This window comes from Microtus pennsylvanicus, chromosome 22 (assembly GCF_037038515.1).
Source record: "Microtus pennsylvanicus isolate mMicPen1 chromosome 22, mMicPen1.hap1, whole genome shotgun sequence".
Classification (NCBI taxonomy): Eukaryota; Metazoa; Chordata; class Mammalia; order Rodentia; family Cricetidae; genus Microtus; species Microtus pennsylvanicus.
The window spans coordinates 1,186,553-1,204,651 of NC_134600.1; the positions used below are offsets into that span (position 1 = coordinate 1,186,553).

General features: G+C 44.2%; 1 protein-coding gene across 2 annotated transcripts in view; it reads right to left on the minus strand.

Annotated features, from left to right (window-relative positions):
- The window catches only part of Casp8 (caspase 8), a 35,833-nt gene extending 17,734 nt beyond the window's left edge, over positions 1-18,099 (minus strand). The window contains exons 1-3 of one of the 2 annotated variants that reach the window (XM_075956446.1): positions 17,644-18,099; positions 2,689-2,796; positions 866-1,198 (exon numbers count right to left, since the gene is read on the minus strand). In XM_075956446.1, the coding sequence (XP_075812561.1) occupies positions 866-1,170 (305 nt within the window). In that variant the 5' untranslated portion in view covers positions 1,171-1,198; positions 2,689-2,796; positions 17,644-18,099. Of the gene's footprint in view, positions 1-865; positions 1,199-2,688; positions 2,797-10,701; positions 11,338-17,643 lie in introns of those variants that run through there. The other variant, XM_075956447.1, reaches the window with a different exon arrangement.

Below are 18,099 nucleotides of genomic sequence, written 5' to 3' on the forward strand. Positions count from 1 at the left end.
TGTAGGTATGTATGCTACCTTTAAAAGTCTGTGTGTTTTCAGGGGGGAAAAAAGACCAGAGACTTATAAAGACAACTAGACCCGATGATTCAGTCTCTCCACAGCAAAAGGAAAGTAGCTAACATATAGAGGGCTATATGTTAGCATATAGAGCTTTGACTATATCCCCTCACATACAGCTTTGACTATATCCCCTCACATAGGGCTTTGACTATATCCCCTCATATAGGGCTTTCATCATATGCCCTCATATAGGGCTTTCATCATATCCCCTCACATACAGCTTTGACTATATCTTCTCAAATAGGACTTTGATCGTATGCCCTCATTTAGGGCTTTGACTATATCCCCTCATATAGGGCTTTGATCATATCCCCTCACATACAGCTTTGACTATATCTTCTCAAATAGGACTTTGATCGTATGCCCTCATATAGGGCTTTGACTATATCCCCTCATATAGGGCTTTGACTATATCCCCTCATATAGGGCTTTGACTATATCCCCTCATATAGGGCTTTGACCATATCCCCTCACATAAGTTTGCCTGTCTTATCCTTCTGCAGCCAAATCCCTTCTCCTCCCCAGCAGTCCTTTTTTCTGTGCCATGCTGCATGAAAAATAAATGATTTTATGGCTTCAGCATTTTTCTCCAAATTATATATCTAGCCCCTAAATGTTTTCATTTAACCCAGGGTCTCATGAGTATAAACTTCACAATATGAACCCCAGCAGCAGTAACATCTGCAGAGTCAGGTCCCTTCAACCCGTGCTTCCCAGACCCCCCGACACACACACATACAGAGAGAGAGAGAGAGAGAGAGAGAGAGAGAGAGAGAGAGAGAGAGAGAGCATCTCTACTCACCTGTAGGCAGAAACCTGAGCTTTGTCTAGATCATACAGCTCTCTCTTCATCTCATCCTTACTGCTGTTTAGGGTGTTGGTCAGCAGGTCCAGCCGACAGATGAGGAAAAGCAACTCCTTCAGGAAGGACAGATTGCCTTCCTCCAACATTTCCTTCTCCTGCAGCCCCTGAAAGAGCATCAGGGCATCGTTGATGGGCTCCTGTTTCTTCTGTGGTATGTAGTCCAAGCACAGAAACTTGAGGGCGGCCACTTCACTACTGCCCAGCTGTTCGGCAATTTTATAAAGGCAGCTGTTGAAATCCATTCCTTTCGCGAGGTAGAAGGGTGGTGACCTGGGCCAACACATGATATACCGTGATCAAGTGAGGAACTCGAGTGTCCGCTACCAGCTGCTTTCTTGGCAAATATGGATTGTATCTACTCTGTTCTAGGAATTTTAGAGGGAAGACCTGGAGGATAATGGGAAACAAAGAGGTTCCTACTTCCCAGGAGCTTTTGCATAGGGAGGTGGAGATACAGAGAGTCGCTGGTCAGACCATCTCAACTTGGTGTGGTAACAGTCTTGGGAATAGGGATTCCTGCAGGCAAGAGACCTTTGGGGAGGAGGCTGGAAAAGCAGTTCTTGAAGGAAAGGTGGATACAAGATGTAGAAGCTAACTGGACAGACACAGACTTCAGCTGAGCAACCCCAGAGTCTTGAATGGATTGGTGACTCTGCAGAAGGACAGCAAGTGTCGTGGCTTGGAACACGACTCCACCTTGATCAAAGCCTGGCTGTGCCACTGGCCACTCTTCCTTGGGAAGCCGCTTCCTTGGTGTATTGTGAGTGTCTCAGTGTATAAGTGAGGAGTAGAAGGGTACCTATGTCCTGACGTTGTGAATCTGAAGTGACATCAGATAAATCTCAGCTACTAATAAATACCAGAACCATGCCAACCCCCAAGAAAGAGAAAGTCCTGGTCCTGGGGCTTGTCTTAGTTAGTGTTTATGGCTATGATAAAACACCATGACCAAAAGCAATTTGGAGAGGAAGAGGTTGATTTAACCTTACAGCTTGCAGAGTCTGTCATCCAGGGAAGTCAGGGCAGGAACCAACGCAGACGCCATGGAGGGGTGCTGCTTACTGGCCTGCTCCTCATGGCTTGCTCCACCTGACTTATGTAGCACCAAAGACCATCGGTGCAGAAATGGCAGTGCCCACAGTGAGCTGGGTCCTTCTACATCATACATCAGTCAAGAAAATGCGCAACAGGCCAGTCTGGGAGGGGCATTTTCTCTCTTTAGGCTCCCTTTCCAAAATGACTCTAGCTTGTATCACATCATAAAAACTAGCCAGCACGGGACCCAAACGCCAGGACCTGGGGTTGTGAGTGATGTTCTCAGTTTATTTTTCTTATTTAGTTGACCATTATGGACATTCATCTGGAAGAAGCAGTCCTCACCCTCCTCAGCTGAGGAGCTCTTTGTTTTAATTGAGAGATGCCTTGCCCTCAAGAGGTAAGTCTGGACGGCGACTCTCCAAGACCCTTCACCTGGAAAACCTTTCTGCTCCAACACCGCCCCATCAGTTCCATAGCATCTCAGATGCTGCCCTTCACCTGACCACAAAACCGTCCCCCCCCCCACACACACACACATACACAAACAAGAGAATTGTTTCTGAGCCTTAAGGACTATACCCATCCTTCCTGAGCATTCATGGCTGAAGACACTAAGTTGAACCAGCACTCAGAGACAGCAACAGAGGGGATGCACCCGGGGTCTTCTGTTCCACAGCTGATGTTAAAATAAGAATATCTGTAAGCTGGGTATGGTCACTCACCCTGTAATGCTAGCACTGAAGATTCAGAAGCAGGAGGATTGCCACAGGTTCAACGTTTACTTGGTCCACATAGCAGTCCCAGGGCGGTTAAGTCTATATAGCAAGACTCTGTCTCAAAACATCAGCAAAGACAAACACAAAGATAAATAATAACAAATATATATTTTTTATTTTCACATTAGGATAGTTTCATTATTTTTTTAATGGCCCAAAAGACTCATAGTTTCTTTGTTTTTTCCTTCCAGAAGTGCCTTCCCTCTCTCTGGGTTTAGAAACTGTTGATTTCTATGTGTAAAAATATATTAAATTAAAATATGGTCACAATATTGCAATCATGCTACTCATACATTCACGCACAAGGACACAGGGATAAAAAACTGAAATCAGACTACATGTGTAGATTAGCACACCCACTGTGGGGATTTTATTCACTCAATATTCATAAGAACAATAATGTCCTACACGGCTCACACTTATGCTTCTTCGTTCATTACATGTAGAGATAGTGGGACTTACTGGAAACAGCAGCCTATATCATTGCTTTTCGTCTTTGCTTTCACTTTTTCAAACAGGCCCCTTACCAGGCAGTGGTGGCGCACATCTGTCCAACCACTGAGTTCAAGGCCAACCTGGTCCTATAGAAAGTGAGTTCTAGGGGGCTGGAGAGATGGCTCAGTGGTTAAGAGCATTGCCTGCTCTTCCAAAGGTCCTGAGTTCAATTCCCGGCAACCACATGGTGGCTCACAACCATCTGGAATGAGGTCTGGTGCCCTCTTCTGGCCTGCAGACATACATACAGACAGAATATTGTATACATAATAAATAAATAAATAAATATTAAAAAAATAAAACTTTAAAAAAAAAAAAAAAAGAAAGTGAGTTCTAACGCAACCAGGGCTACATAGAGAAACCATACCTCAAAAAAAGAAAGAAAGAAAACCAAAAAGGAGGAAGAAAGGGAAGGATGGAAGAAGGGATGGAGAGAGAGAGGGAGGAGGGAGATCCCATTATGTTGGCGGAGGCTGCCTGTTTGTTCCCAGCTGCCCAGAACTGAAATAATCACACAGAAACTATATTATTTGCAATGCTGTTTGGCCAATAGCTTAAGCGTACTGCTCGCTAGCTCTTACGTCTAGAATTAACCCATTTTCATTATTTTATATTTTACCACGAGACTCATAGCCTACCAGCAAGGTTCCAGCTGGAAGCTCATCTCTTTCCCCTTTGGTGGCTACATAGTGTCTCCCTCACCCCGCCTACTCTCTCTATAAATCTCTTTCAGCCTGGCTTTACTCTGTTAAGCCATTGGCCGAAAGCAGCTTCTTTATTAACCAATGGCAATGAAACATATTCACAGCGTACATCACCTCCCATATAACCATCATGTATCTCAGCCTGGCCTGGAATTCACTGTACACTAGGCCAGTCTTCCTGCCTGGGCCTCCAAGTGCTGGGATCAAAGATGTGTGCAGGGTGTCTCTGTGTAGCTCTGGTTGTCCTGGAACTCGCTCTGTAGTGATGTGGGAGTGATTTCTTATTAATAAAGAAACTGCCTAGACCCATTTGATAGGCCAACCCTTAGGTAGGCGGAGTAAACAGAATGGAATGCTGGGAGAAAGCTGAGTGAAGGAGTCGCCATGGTTCTCCCACTCCAGACAGACGCAGGTTAAGATCATTCCTGGTAAGCCAGCTTGTGGGCTACACAGATTAATAGAAATGGGTTAGATCAATATGTAAAAGCTAGCCAATAAGAAACTGAAACTAATGGGTCAGGCAGTGTTTAAAAGAATACAGTTTCCGTGTAATTATTTCGGGTAAAGCTAGCCGTTCAGGCGGCCGGGTGCGGGGACTAAGCCCCCTGCTCCTACTACTACACTGTAGACCAGGCTGGACTCGAACTCACAGAGACCCACCTGTCTCTGCCTCCCGGGTGCTGGAATTAAGGCATGTGCTACCACGGCCCAGTTATCCTTTTGAAAGTTAAACTGAATTCATTATTATTGTGTGCGTTGTGAGTATAGGCGTGTGTGTGCCAAAGCCAGCATGTGAAAGCCAGAGAACAGCTCTGTGGGGTTTGTCCTCTCCTTCCACCTTTGCACGGGTTCTGGGGATAGAGCTCAGGTTGCCCGCCTTGCACAGTGGGCACTTTTACTGGCTGAGCCATCTAGCAGGTGCTCTCTCATTCTTTTCTTAATATATTGTGACAATTGGAATTATGCAGCAAAAGTTCCCTTGTCTTTTGTGAGCTCGAGATTAGATCATCATTTAAACAACTTTTCTTGATTTAGAAGACACGGTCAACATCTTGAAAAGAATCTGCTTTGCATTTGATTTCCAGTGTTTTTTGACCCTGGATCTTCCATTGCAAAACTGATTGATTATCATGAAAATTCTTTTACCTGAGAAAAACATTTTAGGGGGCTAGAGAGATGGCTGCTCTTTCGGAAGACTGGACCCACATGGCTGCTCAGAACTGTAACTCTAGTTTCAGAGGCTCTGACCTCGTCTTCTGGCCTCGGTGGGCACCAGGCATGCATGTGGTGCCAAGACATACATGCAGGCAAAAAAACCCCACCCATATCATAAAATAAAATTTAAAAATTATTTTAAAAAAAGAAACAGGCATGGAGACACAAGTGTACTAGGAGTTTTTGTTCTATTTTGTGTTTTGTTTGCTGTTGTTGTTGTTGTTGTTGTTGTTGGTGGTGGTGGTGGTGGTGGTGGTGGTGGTGGTGTGTGTGTTTAAAGAACGGCATTTTAAACCTGGTCAGCACTCAACAGTTACGTGTTCAAAGTACAACAAACCAGAACTGTTGGGCACACAAAGGAACAAACTAATAATTCCATTTCTTAACTAAGAATTTCCTAATGGGACCAGAGAGATGGCTTAGTAGTTAAAAGCACTTGAAGCCCTTGCAAAATTGGGTTCACTTCCCAGCACCCACATCAGGTGGCTCACAACTACCTATAACTCCAGCTCCAGGGACCTGACACCTTCTTCTAGTTTCCACAGGCACCTCCAGTCACACACACACACACACACACACACACACACACACACACACACACACAAGAATAAAATAAACCTACAAAAATAATTCTTTCTCTATAGAAACACACACGTTCAACTGAGCGCATTTGTGGAATGCAGCTTTGAACAACTCAAGGCACTCCAACGGCGGACCTGCCGGGCTCGGCCACATAGCACACGGCCCTTACCACTACATCCCATCTCCTGAAACAGCATCCAAGATGTGTTGATAAAAGTGAAAAACAAATTACAATAAAACAAAAAAATATACGTCTGCTTTTCAATAATATTCAAAACAATGCAGTAGACTTTTCCAGAGATAGTCTATAAAAACTAAAAGGAAAGTTCGGGAAGTTCTCAAGCAGATGTACCAACCTCGTGATAAATATTGTCCCCTGTGTGGCCTGAAGGACCAGGGCTTGGGGATGAAGGAGTGAGAACAGGAATGTACCCTTTTCTATAGCTGTTCAGGGTGATATATGCAGATATTATCTTTTTGAATGAAAGTGCTGTCTTGGAAGCCAAGAGTGGTGGTTTGTCCATACAATTCAGCTGTCAAGAGACTGAGGCAGGAGAATTACCCATAGTTGGAGGCCATCTAGGGAGCATGGTAAATATCAGGCTATCTTTAACTGCTATAGCTACTAAAGTGTGAGATTCAGCCTTGCGAAACACGGAAGGGGAGGTGAAGGGAGGGAGGAGAGAGAACGTGAAAACAGAAAGAAATGCTGCCTGGGTGTGTTCGTGTCTTAAAGGCAGTAGTCCAGGGCAGGAAGCAGCACCAGCCTCTGAATGTTCTTCAAAGAAGTGAGTTTCAGGACAGCCAAGACCATCATACGGAGAGACCTTATCTGGGGAAGTGAGGAAGGATGAGAAAGGCCAACAGTTTTTCACTCTTCGGAGGAAAAAAAGAAAAAGCTCAACTTCTCTTACAGAAAAGCAAACCACAAGCACAATGAGAAGCCAGTTTTCAACCATCGAACTGACCACGTGATGGGGGTGGAAATTAAAACACGTAGGTGGGTAATTTCACCATAAACAGTGTAGAGCGCAGCCTGAACCCATATTAACTTCGAGGGATCTTTTCGTACGTAAATGTAAATGACCTCAAAGCCAAAACTTGTACAATAAACACACGGCGGGCTTGCTGAACAAGAGAACATAGTCCGCAGTCAATCAGGGTTCCCGGCCATTCACGCAGGCGGTGCTCCATTGAAAATGACGGGAAGCCGGGCGGTGGTGGCGGACGCCTTTAATCCCAGCACTCGGGAGGCAGAGGCAGGCGGATCTCTGTGAATTCGAGACCAGCCTGGTCTACAAGAGCTAGTTCCGGGACAGGCTCCAAAGTTACACAGAGAAACCCTGTCTTGAAAAAACCAGAAAAAAAAAAGAAGTTTAATCTCTGTTAAAACCCCACTTAAAAGGGAAAACTCCACAAGAGGCAAGACTTCCTTCTTTTTCTTTTTAATTTTTCTGATGAAAATAGTTATTTGTTTTAGAAAAATATTAAGAAAAATAAATGATTAAAATTACCCTTAATTACACAAACCAAAGATAAACATCTAGTAATATCTTACATATATATGTGTATTTGGTAGAAAATAATAAATATATAATATTAATATATAAATATTATAACAATAAATATATATTGGTTCTTTTGAGACAGGGTTTCTCTGTGTAGCCTTGGCTATCTTGGAACTCGCTCTGTAGACCAGGCTGGTCTCAAACTCACAGAGATCCACCTGACTCTGCCTGCCAAGTGCTGGGATAAAAGGCATGCGCCACCACCACCTGGCTTCTACCAAATGTTTTTATTCATACTTATTTTCCCACTAATAATATTGAAAGTACATTCTGATATCTTTTTTCTTTATAGCACGGATTTTAATGTCCATAAGGTATAGCTACCATATGAACATAATCCACACAACCAGACCTTATTAATTTTTTAAATAATTTATTTTTAGTTTACGTGCATTGGTGTTTCTCCTGCATGTCATCTGTGTGAGGGTGTCAGATCTGGGAGTTACAGACAGTTGTGAGCTGTGGGTGCTGGGAATTGAACGCAGGTCCTCTGGGCACCCAGGGCTCTTAACTGCTGGCCTTATTAATTTTAGGCAGATATGAAAGTGAAAATTCCTGAATACACTCCTACTTCCTTAGAATATTTCCCTATAAGTAATACTACAAGATCAAGAAATTATATTAATTAGCTTTTTCAGGTGTCACATATTCAACAGCATTTTCTTCTATTTTAATTGTTTTAATTGGTTAAGCTCGTTCTTTGACAATTTCCTATATGTATATATGTTTACCCTTGGCACCCCCACCCTCTCATATTTCTCCCACCCCATCTCCCTCCCTCTTCCTTACAAGTCCCTTCCCACATTCATGCCCTTTAAACAGCGTTTCCTGACAGAAAAACAGAATGAAACGGCCCGCCCGTTAGGATCTGAGGCCAGGATGACAGTGAGCTGGACGTCATGTGATTGGTACCTGGCCCCTGTGCCGGTCACAGCTCACCCATCTCATCACCTTTGCAACAACATAACAAGACTTCTGAAGTTTTCCCATCAAACATAACTACTAACAGGCATCAAAACTTCCCAGGGGGGCTGGAGATATGGCTCAGTGGTTAAGAGCACTGACTGCTCTTCCAAAGGACCCGGGTTCAATTCCCAGCACCCACATGGCAGCTCACAACTGTCTGAAGATCCAGTTGCAGGGGAATCTGACAAATTCACACCAATGCACATAAAATAAAGTTGTTAAAAAAAAAAAAAACTTCCCAGGGCACTCCGTGGTACACAACATTCAGTCCTGTTTGGCTGGTTTTGATTAGGTCACACGTTTCTTTAGTCACGGTACCCAAAAGGCAATCAGTTTCATGGAATTTAAGAGACCATGAGCTGGGCAGTGGTGGCGCACACCTTTAACCCCAGCACTCGGGAGGCAGAGGCAGGCGGATCTCCGTGAGTTTGAGGCCAGCCTGGTCTACAGAATGAGTTCCAGGGCAGCCAGGGCTACACAGAGAAACCCTGTCTCGAAAAACCAGAGAGAGGGAGACCATAAAAACCACTGCTAGTCTGCCTGCTCTGTAAGAAAAGGGACTCTGTGGTCTCGCCTTATTGAACCTAGACTGGTAGCCTGAACTCGCGGGGAATTAACATTGTTACTGTTGTTTAAATAATACTTTTTGTTATGTTCTCCTGCTCCTGAAAACAGCTCACAGAGGAAGGGTAGAAAAGAATAAAAATAAAATTATTAATTCTCTGGTCACATTTGGCATTTTATACGGAAATTTATTCACATTTCTACACAACTATGTGGGCATAAGTAAATCTGAAAAGTTTGTCACATCATGTGTATATTCTATTACTGCTGTAATAATAATAATAATCCCAACACATATATTTGCACCATGTAATATATAAGAACATTTAATGTTTACATATGCACGACTGACAATATTTAAATGTAAGCAAACATTAGGACACACACGTGTTCAGAAGCCTCCCTAGCAGCACACATTTAACACATTTTACTAGCAGCCTCTGAAGACACGATTGCCACAGCCTTCATTTTACTATCACACTAGGTCACAACTGGATCGCCTCGCCAGATGTGGGTGCAGATTCATGTGTCGCTCAAGGGCTTCAACAGCACACACCTTAAAAGTCTGAAATTTTCATAACACCAGCCAGCCTATTCCGGCTGCTTGGTGAGCGTCAAGCCAGCAAAGACCCAAGATAGATAACACATGAAGAACACACACACGCATACCCACAAACACCCACAAACACGCACAAACACACACACACACGCACGCATACCCACAAACATGCACACATACTCAGAAAAAAATACAATCTTATTCTAATTACTATTGGATGCAACAGAGAAAGACAAATAATCACATTTTCAAATAATCGGTATTTCCAGAAATATTAAAAGTTTAGCAAACACCAGACTGCGTTAGAGTGAGGCTCTCCACGGCTCTGCCTAAGCCTCACACGCCTGTCGACAGCAATCCTTGAAAGGCTCCTCCGGGGTGGTTTAGAGAACTACCTCCAAGACAGGGTGGGGGTGGGGGACGTGAAATGAAACTTGCTAGAGCTTTCCAGGGATAAAAGTTTACCTGTCTTCCAAAGCATGTCTCAAGCCAAGTCTAACTGTTAGTGCTGCCTCTGCCTCCCCTGGGGCAAGGCTGCTCCCAGAAAGGAGGTGAAGGCTCTAACTAGGCTCTCCCTCCCCTGGTCCTAACGACCCACACACACAATCAACAAGCCCCAGCAGGCAGGTGTTCGAAACTGCCCAGCCAAGTCACCCAAACCTCAATAAAAATGTATAGCCAGACCCATCATTTTCTAATTGAATGTAATCATAACTTCCCTTGTAAGACGCTTAATTAACCTCACCCCAATCTCGCCGCTGGTACAGATTTCTGAGTTTTTAATCTGTGCTTCCTTATTGTTCCATTCTCGGGACGGCTCTGTTTTCGGTTTTAATAGGAACGGCAGGCTGGGAAGTAGCTTAGGGCAGTAAAATGAGTGCCCAGAACGTGTGAGGTTCTGGATTCAATTCCCAGTACTGCAGATCATATACACAGTCAAATCGCTAAGACTGTGTTCATGTTTGGGGGTGTGCATGTATGTATCAGAAGATGTGTAGTTTCCGAGGCAGTAAGTAGAACAGGAGATGGAGCAGCCAAGTCAGTTGAAATTTAAATTTTGGTTTCCGTTTAAGGGGGAGGCTTCAAATAGATGGCTGTATTTAAGGTCCATTCAAGGAACACCCAGAAGCACATCCATCCAGGAAGTGGAGGGACAGAAGATAGAGGGCAGCTACCCACACAGAAAAAGCTCCTGATTTCCCTTTCAGTATTGAAATCCTGAATCCCTCTACAGCCATATGGCCCCCAGAAGCCTAGAAAGTTCTAGAATCAAGATCCTTCCCCTTAAAAGCCCAGCTGACCTTACCAGAAACAAACCCCCCAGAGGTCCTCGGCGCCAGAAACAAACCCCCCAGAGGTCCTCGGCGAAGGCGCCTGGCTACCAAGCCCCTTCTCTGGGTCTGTGGCAGGCAGAGGGCAAGCGAGAGCTGGAGGGTAGGGCGGTTTGTACTTCCTGTTCTCCGGGCAGGGCGTAGGCAGGAGGCAGGAGGAAGAGGGCTGGCCTAGGTAAGATTGGTCGAACTGTGTGCATGGATACATTGTATGCTGAGTATATTCCTTTATACTGTGTCAGTCAGTCCCTCTGCCGCCTGAGTCTCAAGAAAGTTTCCCTTCTACCTTTCATGTCAAATTCATGAGTTTATGTGACTAAATAAAATCTACGAACCACAAATGGTAAAAGCTGATGACATCTGTCTTTCCGAGATTGGCTCGGTTGACTAAGAATGATTATCTCTGTTTTTGTCCATTTTCCTGCAAATAATATAACGTTTTTGGTTGTTGTTTTTGGAAACAGGGTTTCTCTGTGTAGCCCTGGCCGTCCTAGAACTCGATCTGTAAACCAGGCTGGATCCACCTGCCTCTGCCTCCCAAATATTGGGATTAAAGGAGTGTGCCACCACTACCCAGCGGAATTTTATTTTTTATGCAATATTTTAAATATCTAAATAAGTAGTTAAATACTCTGTTCTTTATGGTTGAAAATGTGTGTGTGTGTGTGTGCATGATATAGAGAAATACTTTGCATTGGTATTGATCTTGGTTTAATGATACAAACTTAAGGTCAATTTTGTTATATGTCTATTTCTGCTCTTAAGGTATTGCGTTTGTGCAACCCATTTAAAAACGTAATATATAATTAAGAAATATAAGTTAATAGATAATCATCTAAAATAGTCAAGCTTGTAGTCATGTTAGGTTTTCTAGATATATAGAGATACATTTCAGTTAGATATGCATTCTTCAAATCTTTCAGGGACCTTCAGCATATGGCATTTAAAATGTTTTAAGAACTTAGGACTTTTTATGACAATGAGGCACATCTGCTCCTGGCAGCACCAATCTATTTCAAGAGGATGATGGGCATCAAAGAGGCTCCTTGTGGAATTGGTTAGTCATTTGGGCAAGAAACTGCTCTTGTCTGGACTGCCTGATTAACTGGACATGCAGGATCCACAGAGAAATGACTGCTAAACTTGCCTAAAGGTGAGACGATCTTCCGGGGTCCCTGATTCATGAAAGAGTCTGCCAGACATTCTTCAGGACACAGAAGAAAGTGACTGACAAACTGCCAATATAGGCAGAACTGTCTTTGAAATTTCCTGCTTTGTGGAAAAGTCTGATGGATAATATGGGCCTGTATGCTGAAGATGGATGCCCTAATGTTACACAAGAACCTTGGGTGACTGTCCAGGCAGTCAATTCTAGAGTTTTGGAAGTTGCTTACAATGCACTTCTTGTTTACTTAGGTAATATTATATCCTTCTGGAGTCTTTGATGGATTTGAAGAATAGATATGGTTTTCCTTAGTTATGATAAGAGATAAAGTAGATATAGATATTGTAACTGTAATTCTTGCTTGATACCTGTTTTTGCTATATGTAATTTTACTATATTAAAATTAAAAACCTTTCTTTACATTTAGACAGAAAAAGGGAGGGGATGTGGGATTCCCCTCTGTATGCTGTGAATACTATTGGTTAATAAAGAAACTGTCTTGGCCTGTGATAGGGTAGAGTAAAGCTAGGCAGGGAAAACTAAACTGAATGCTGGGAGAAAGAAGGCGGAGTCAGAAGAAGCCATGTAATCCCCACCGGACACAGACTCCAAAACTTTACTCAGTAAGCCACACTCACGTGTCAATACACAGATTAATAGAGATGGGTTAAATTAAGATATAAGACTTAGCCAGAAATACGCTTAAGCTATTGGCCAAACAGTATTGCAAATAATACGGTTTCTGAGTGATTATTTTGGGGCTGAGCAGCCAGGAACAAGCAAACAGACTCCTACTACATGTGTGTGCGTGCGTGCGTGCGTGCCTGTGTGTGTGTGTGTGTGTGTGTGTGTGTGTGTGTGTGTGTGTAAAATGCCACATTTTCCTCATCCATTCCTCTGTTTTTAATGGTCGGGTTGGTTCCATAATTTAGCTATTGTGAATAACTATGGATGTACAAGTGTCTCTCTGATATGTTGACTTAGAATCCTGAGCATAGATACAGCTGGGTCACACAAAAGATCTATTGTCAAGTTTTTGGAACAACCTCCGTATTGATTTTCCAGAGGCTAGCCCAGCTTGCATCCCCATCAGCAGGGTCTACGGGTTCCTTCTGCCTTCTAATTTCTTTCAAGCATCTGTGGTCATTTTTTATCTTAATAACTGCTATCCTGACGGGGATAAAATGGAATCTCAATGTACTTTAATTCACAGTTCTCTGATGGCTAGGGAAGTGGAGAACTGTTTCATTGCTTTTAGCTATTTGTGAGTTGTTGTTGTTGTTGTTTACAATTTATTTAACGACTTACTCATTTATTTATTTGAGAGTGAGGGACATTCTTTCCACTCATAGGAGTGAGAACTTTCTTTCCGGAGTCGGCCCTCTTCCATCGTGTGTGTTCTAGGGAAGGAACTAAGGCCGTCTCAAGTGCCTCTGCCCCCTCTCCCAATTCCTGGGCCTTCATTTCATCTTCTGAGAACCACCTGTTCATTTCATTGACTCGCTTATTAATCGAGTTATTTGAATTCTTATCGCTTACATTTTTAGTTGTTTTCTTTCTCTTTTTTTTGTTTGTTTTGTTTTGTCTTGTCTTGTTGATCTTTTGAGACATGGTTTTTCTGTGTAATAGCCTTGGTTTTTCTAGAACTTGCTTTGTCGACCAGGCTGGCCTTGAACTCACAGAGAGCTGCCTGCGCTTGCCTTCCAAGAGCTGAGGGTAAAGGCATGTGCCACAACCACCTGGCCTACATGTTTAGTTCCTTGTATTGTCTAAATACTAACGCTTTGTCAGATAAATGGTGTGTAAAGATTTTTCTCCCATCCTGTATGCTGTCCCTTTGCCCAATTAACAGATCCTTTGCTATGCAGATGTCTTTTAGTTTTACGAGGTCTCATTTGGCAACTATGGGACATAGTTCTTGGGCAGAACCTTTCGATAATAATTCTGTATACTAGTGATCCCTGTACCACAACCAAAAGACACAAACTGCAGATTGAATCAAAACAAACAAACAAACCAACCAACCAAAACCAGGATCCATCTATTTGTTGCCGCCAAAAAAAATGCACCTCAGCTTCAAAGATAACAAACACTGCCTTAAAGGTGAACAGGTAGAAAAGGATGTCCAAGCAAACGGGTCTCAGAAACAAGCCAGTGCCACTGTTCAAATATCAGATTTCAGTCCAGAGAGGGTCACCTCATACGGACTGAGATACAATCCATCAAGAGGACATTTATTCATTGGTGTATGAATAAATCAAATTCTGCTAAGGGTAAAGTCATGAATTAATTCCAGCACCATAAGTGGGTGACTTCAATACCTCATTCTTATCAGTAGATGGGGGGGGGCATCTGAGTTAAGGCAGCCCCAACAGAGTGACTTAAAAAACGGAAGCAACTCTTTGGGTTAGCAGCTCCACGCAGCTCCACGCAGCTCCACGCAGCTCCACGCAGCCTGCCTCCTGCATGTGACTCCAGCACAGCTCACGGCTCCACTCAGGTCACAGATCAAATGGACAATAGTAACCCCTTAAGGCCTCAGGAAAACCAGGACAAGCTTATACCAGGTGTGATGGTTTGAATGAGAATGACCCTCAGGGCCAATTTTTGTTTGTTTGTTTGTTTGTTTGAATGCTTGTTTCCGGTTAACTGGAACTGTTTGAGAAGAATTAGAAAAGGGAGAAACACAGGGTGAGTTCTGGGGTTTCAAGCCCTGTTTCTTGCTCTCCATTGGCCTGGAACTTGTGGATCATGTGAACTCTCAGCTGCTGCCCCACTGCCTTGCCTGCCTGCCCGCCACCATGCTCCCCACGGTGATGATAATGAACTAACCCCTCTGACACTATAAGCCAGCCCCACAGTTAGATGTTTTCATGGGGTCTCTTCATGACAACAGAATAGTAACTAAGACATATGGGAAAAATGATTTCGGTCAGGGCAGAAATTAATGAAACAAAACCAAAAAGAGATTCACAAAGAATTGAAGAAGCAAAGTTGATACTAACAAAAGATAAAGAAGACCTACTAACTAAAAGAGAGAAAACCCAGATTAATAAAGTGAGGGGCAAAAAGGTAGACATTACAACTGATAACTATGAAATTTACAAAAATTCCCACAAAAAAAAAACCCATGGCTATACCTCACTTCTAGGATCTATTTATTTATTTTTTTGATTTTTTAAAAAATATTTATTTATTTATTTATTATGTATACAATATTCTGTGTGTATGCCTGCAGGCCAGAAGAGGGCACCAGACCCCATTACAGATGGTTGTAAGCCACCATGTGGTTGCTGGGAATTGAACTCAGGACCTTTGGAAGAGTAGGCAATGCTCTTAACCTCTGAGCCATCTCTCCAGCCCCATTTTTTTTATTTTTTTGAGACAGGGTTTCTCCGTAGCTATTTGGTTCCTGTCCTGGAACTAGCTCTTGTAGATCAGGCTGGCCTCGAACTCACAGAGATCCGCCTGCCTCTGCCTCCCGAGTGCTGGGATTAAAGGCGTGCACCATCACCGCCCGGCTCTAGGATCTAAAAGAAATGGATGAATTTCTAAAATTAAATCAACTGACAAAGAGGCCTGAGGGGTGGCAGGGCTTTTGGCTCTGGGTATGGGACAGAAAGAGTTAACTCTTTAGATAATCAATTTACCACTAAAGCCTATTGTTTTAGTCGAAGTAAGAAATACAGATGGGACAATAACAAAATGCTTTCTTTCCATATTTCAGGATTTTTTGTTTGTTTGTTTGTTTTTCGAGATAGGGTTTCTTTGTGTAGCCCCGGCTGTGCTGGAACTCTCTCTGTAGACCAGGCTGGCCTCAAACTCAGGGATCCACCTGCCTCTGCCTCTTTCGGGGGTTTTAAAGCTGTTTCTGGGCTACATTGTAGCCATATGACTACAATGTTTTCACCCTGTAACTATTGGTAACACCTCTGATGGGCCTGAAGTCCTGAGCTTTGAAGGACATCCGACTGCCACAGCGGACTTTGTTACAAACACGGATGTTCTCTTTGGTCCCAGTTCGAAAGTTCCCAGTCACAGCTCCTTAAAGAACTCTAAAATGAAAGGTTTCCTACAGCAATCTCACCAAGGACATGTGAACCAAACAATGATCAAACACATAAGCTCCCTGCTGGGAATTAGTTAAAATGGGTTCTGGTGTTAAAGAAGAGAAAGAACTTTGAAACCGCTTGCTGCTACCCACCATAGGGTGAAGCTATCAGAGTAAAGCGCCCCGATTTGGCAGCTGAGAGAATGAATGGCCTGTCCCAAAGTACCTCGGCGGCGTCCAGGAGGGCTGGGCTAGGGCGATCCCTGGCTTGTGATTCTGCCCAAGAACCTGGGCAAGACCACAGCAAACAGATTCAAATCCTGCTTGTGTCTTAATCCACGCCAGGACTTAGTATGGTTGCTACACAACCTCTACCCCAGTTCTGGGCCCGCATTTTGTGAGCATTTCCTGTCCAAGACCATGAGCTTCCTGAGGGCAGCAACTGCAGCTTTCACGGTAATACCTGAACCATACAACTGCCCGAAAATATCACCAATAAAAAAAAAAAACTCTGCAAAGCGGAAATGCATCAGATGCCATATTTAAGTGGGCCAGTAAACCTGGGAAATATGGAATGAAGCAAGAAAATGTCCACTCTCTTATTAAAAAATTTCAAGTTGGAAGCTTCACCAAAAAAAAAAAAAAAAGATGGCAGGCCGAATTGGGTGCTGAAGAAGTCATGTTATTTCCTGGACTGGATTAAACCGCAAACGGGATTTGATTTTCTCATTGTGGCATTACTGTGCAGAACCAAACACCAGCTGCACGACCTGGTGTTATGGGGTCATCTTCTCCATCCTGGGTGAAGAGACGCAGCCGATTCGTAAGAAACGAGAGTGTTCGTCATCCTAATTGGATCACTCCCCTATTCATAAAAACAGATTTGTTGGGACTGGAGAGATGGCTCAGCAGTTTAGAGCCCTTACCACTTCTGCAGAGTATCTGTGCTCCGTTCCCAGCATCCATATGGTGGCTTAAACTATCTGGAACTCCAGTTCCAGGGGATCTGTGCCCACTCCACCCCACCCCCACCACCGCGCAAAGGCGCGGGGGCGCGCGCGCGCGTACACACTAGGTGTACATATATACTTGCAGGCAAAACGCTCATAGACATAAAATAGAAATGGAAATAAATCATGTTTTAAAGAAACGGAGCTAACCAAGCAGAAGGGACATAGAGGACTTCCTTAAAAAAAAAACAACAACTAAGAAATAGAAAATAGACTATATGGTAATTACCAATAGCTTTAAAGTCTCAAGTAGTTACAAGAGTGAGTGACCGGCAGGAAAGTCAGAAGTTTAAAAGCTCAGGGAAGTGGGGGAGGAGGACGTAAAGAGGGAAGAGGGAGAGAAACAGATTGAGGGGCGGACGAAATGGAGAGAGATTTTGAAGGTGCCCGGTGTCTTTTAAGGGTTGGAAGAGCATAAAACGCGGGAAGACATGCAGCAGAGGCGAAAGGACTCCACACAGTGATATCAGCGCGTGATTAACTCAGCTCCAGGATCCAGAGTCGAGTTAAAAAGACAGTAAGCCTAAGAAGTTGTCTGAGGTTTTCTGGAGAGGAAGGCGCCGAGGGTTCTGCCGGCGCGGGCAGCACCTCGGTGGCTAAGTGTCGGGAAGCCCCACGCGAGATCGCCACCGGAGCAGCAGCCGCGTGGCCGGCTAGTGGGAGTGGAACGAGGCCGCAGAGCCGCACTCACCTAATCGCAGAACGGTCACAGCTCCGGGGCTCTCCCGCCGGTCACAGCTCCGGGGACCCGGGCTAGCGGCTTGGGGAAGAAGACCTGCGACTCCCGCCTGCCAGAGGCCGAGCTAACTTTTGCTTTCGAAGGCTCCTCGCCGCCGGGCTCACGGCTCCTGGAGGAGCAAGCTCACTTCCTGTTCCCACCCGGCTTGGCCACCGTTTCCCAGCAATTCCAAGAAGCCTGGCTTTAAAACCCGATCACCCGAGATAGGGAAGGGGAGCCGATCGAGCGCCCTCCGCAGAAGGGCGGGCTCCAGCCTCCAGCGAGGAGGAGGGAAAACTCGCAATTGAAAGAGTTCGGTGAAAACTTCACCCAGCGTAGAGGAATGACTCATCCCACAACAAGTTAATCATTAGTTGGCATCACGGTGCCAGCCAGCCGTCCTTGCTATAGGCTGCCCCACTGTCCCTC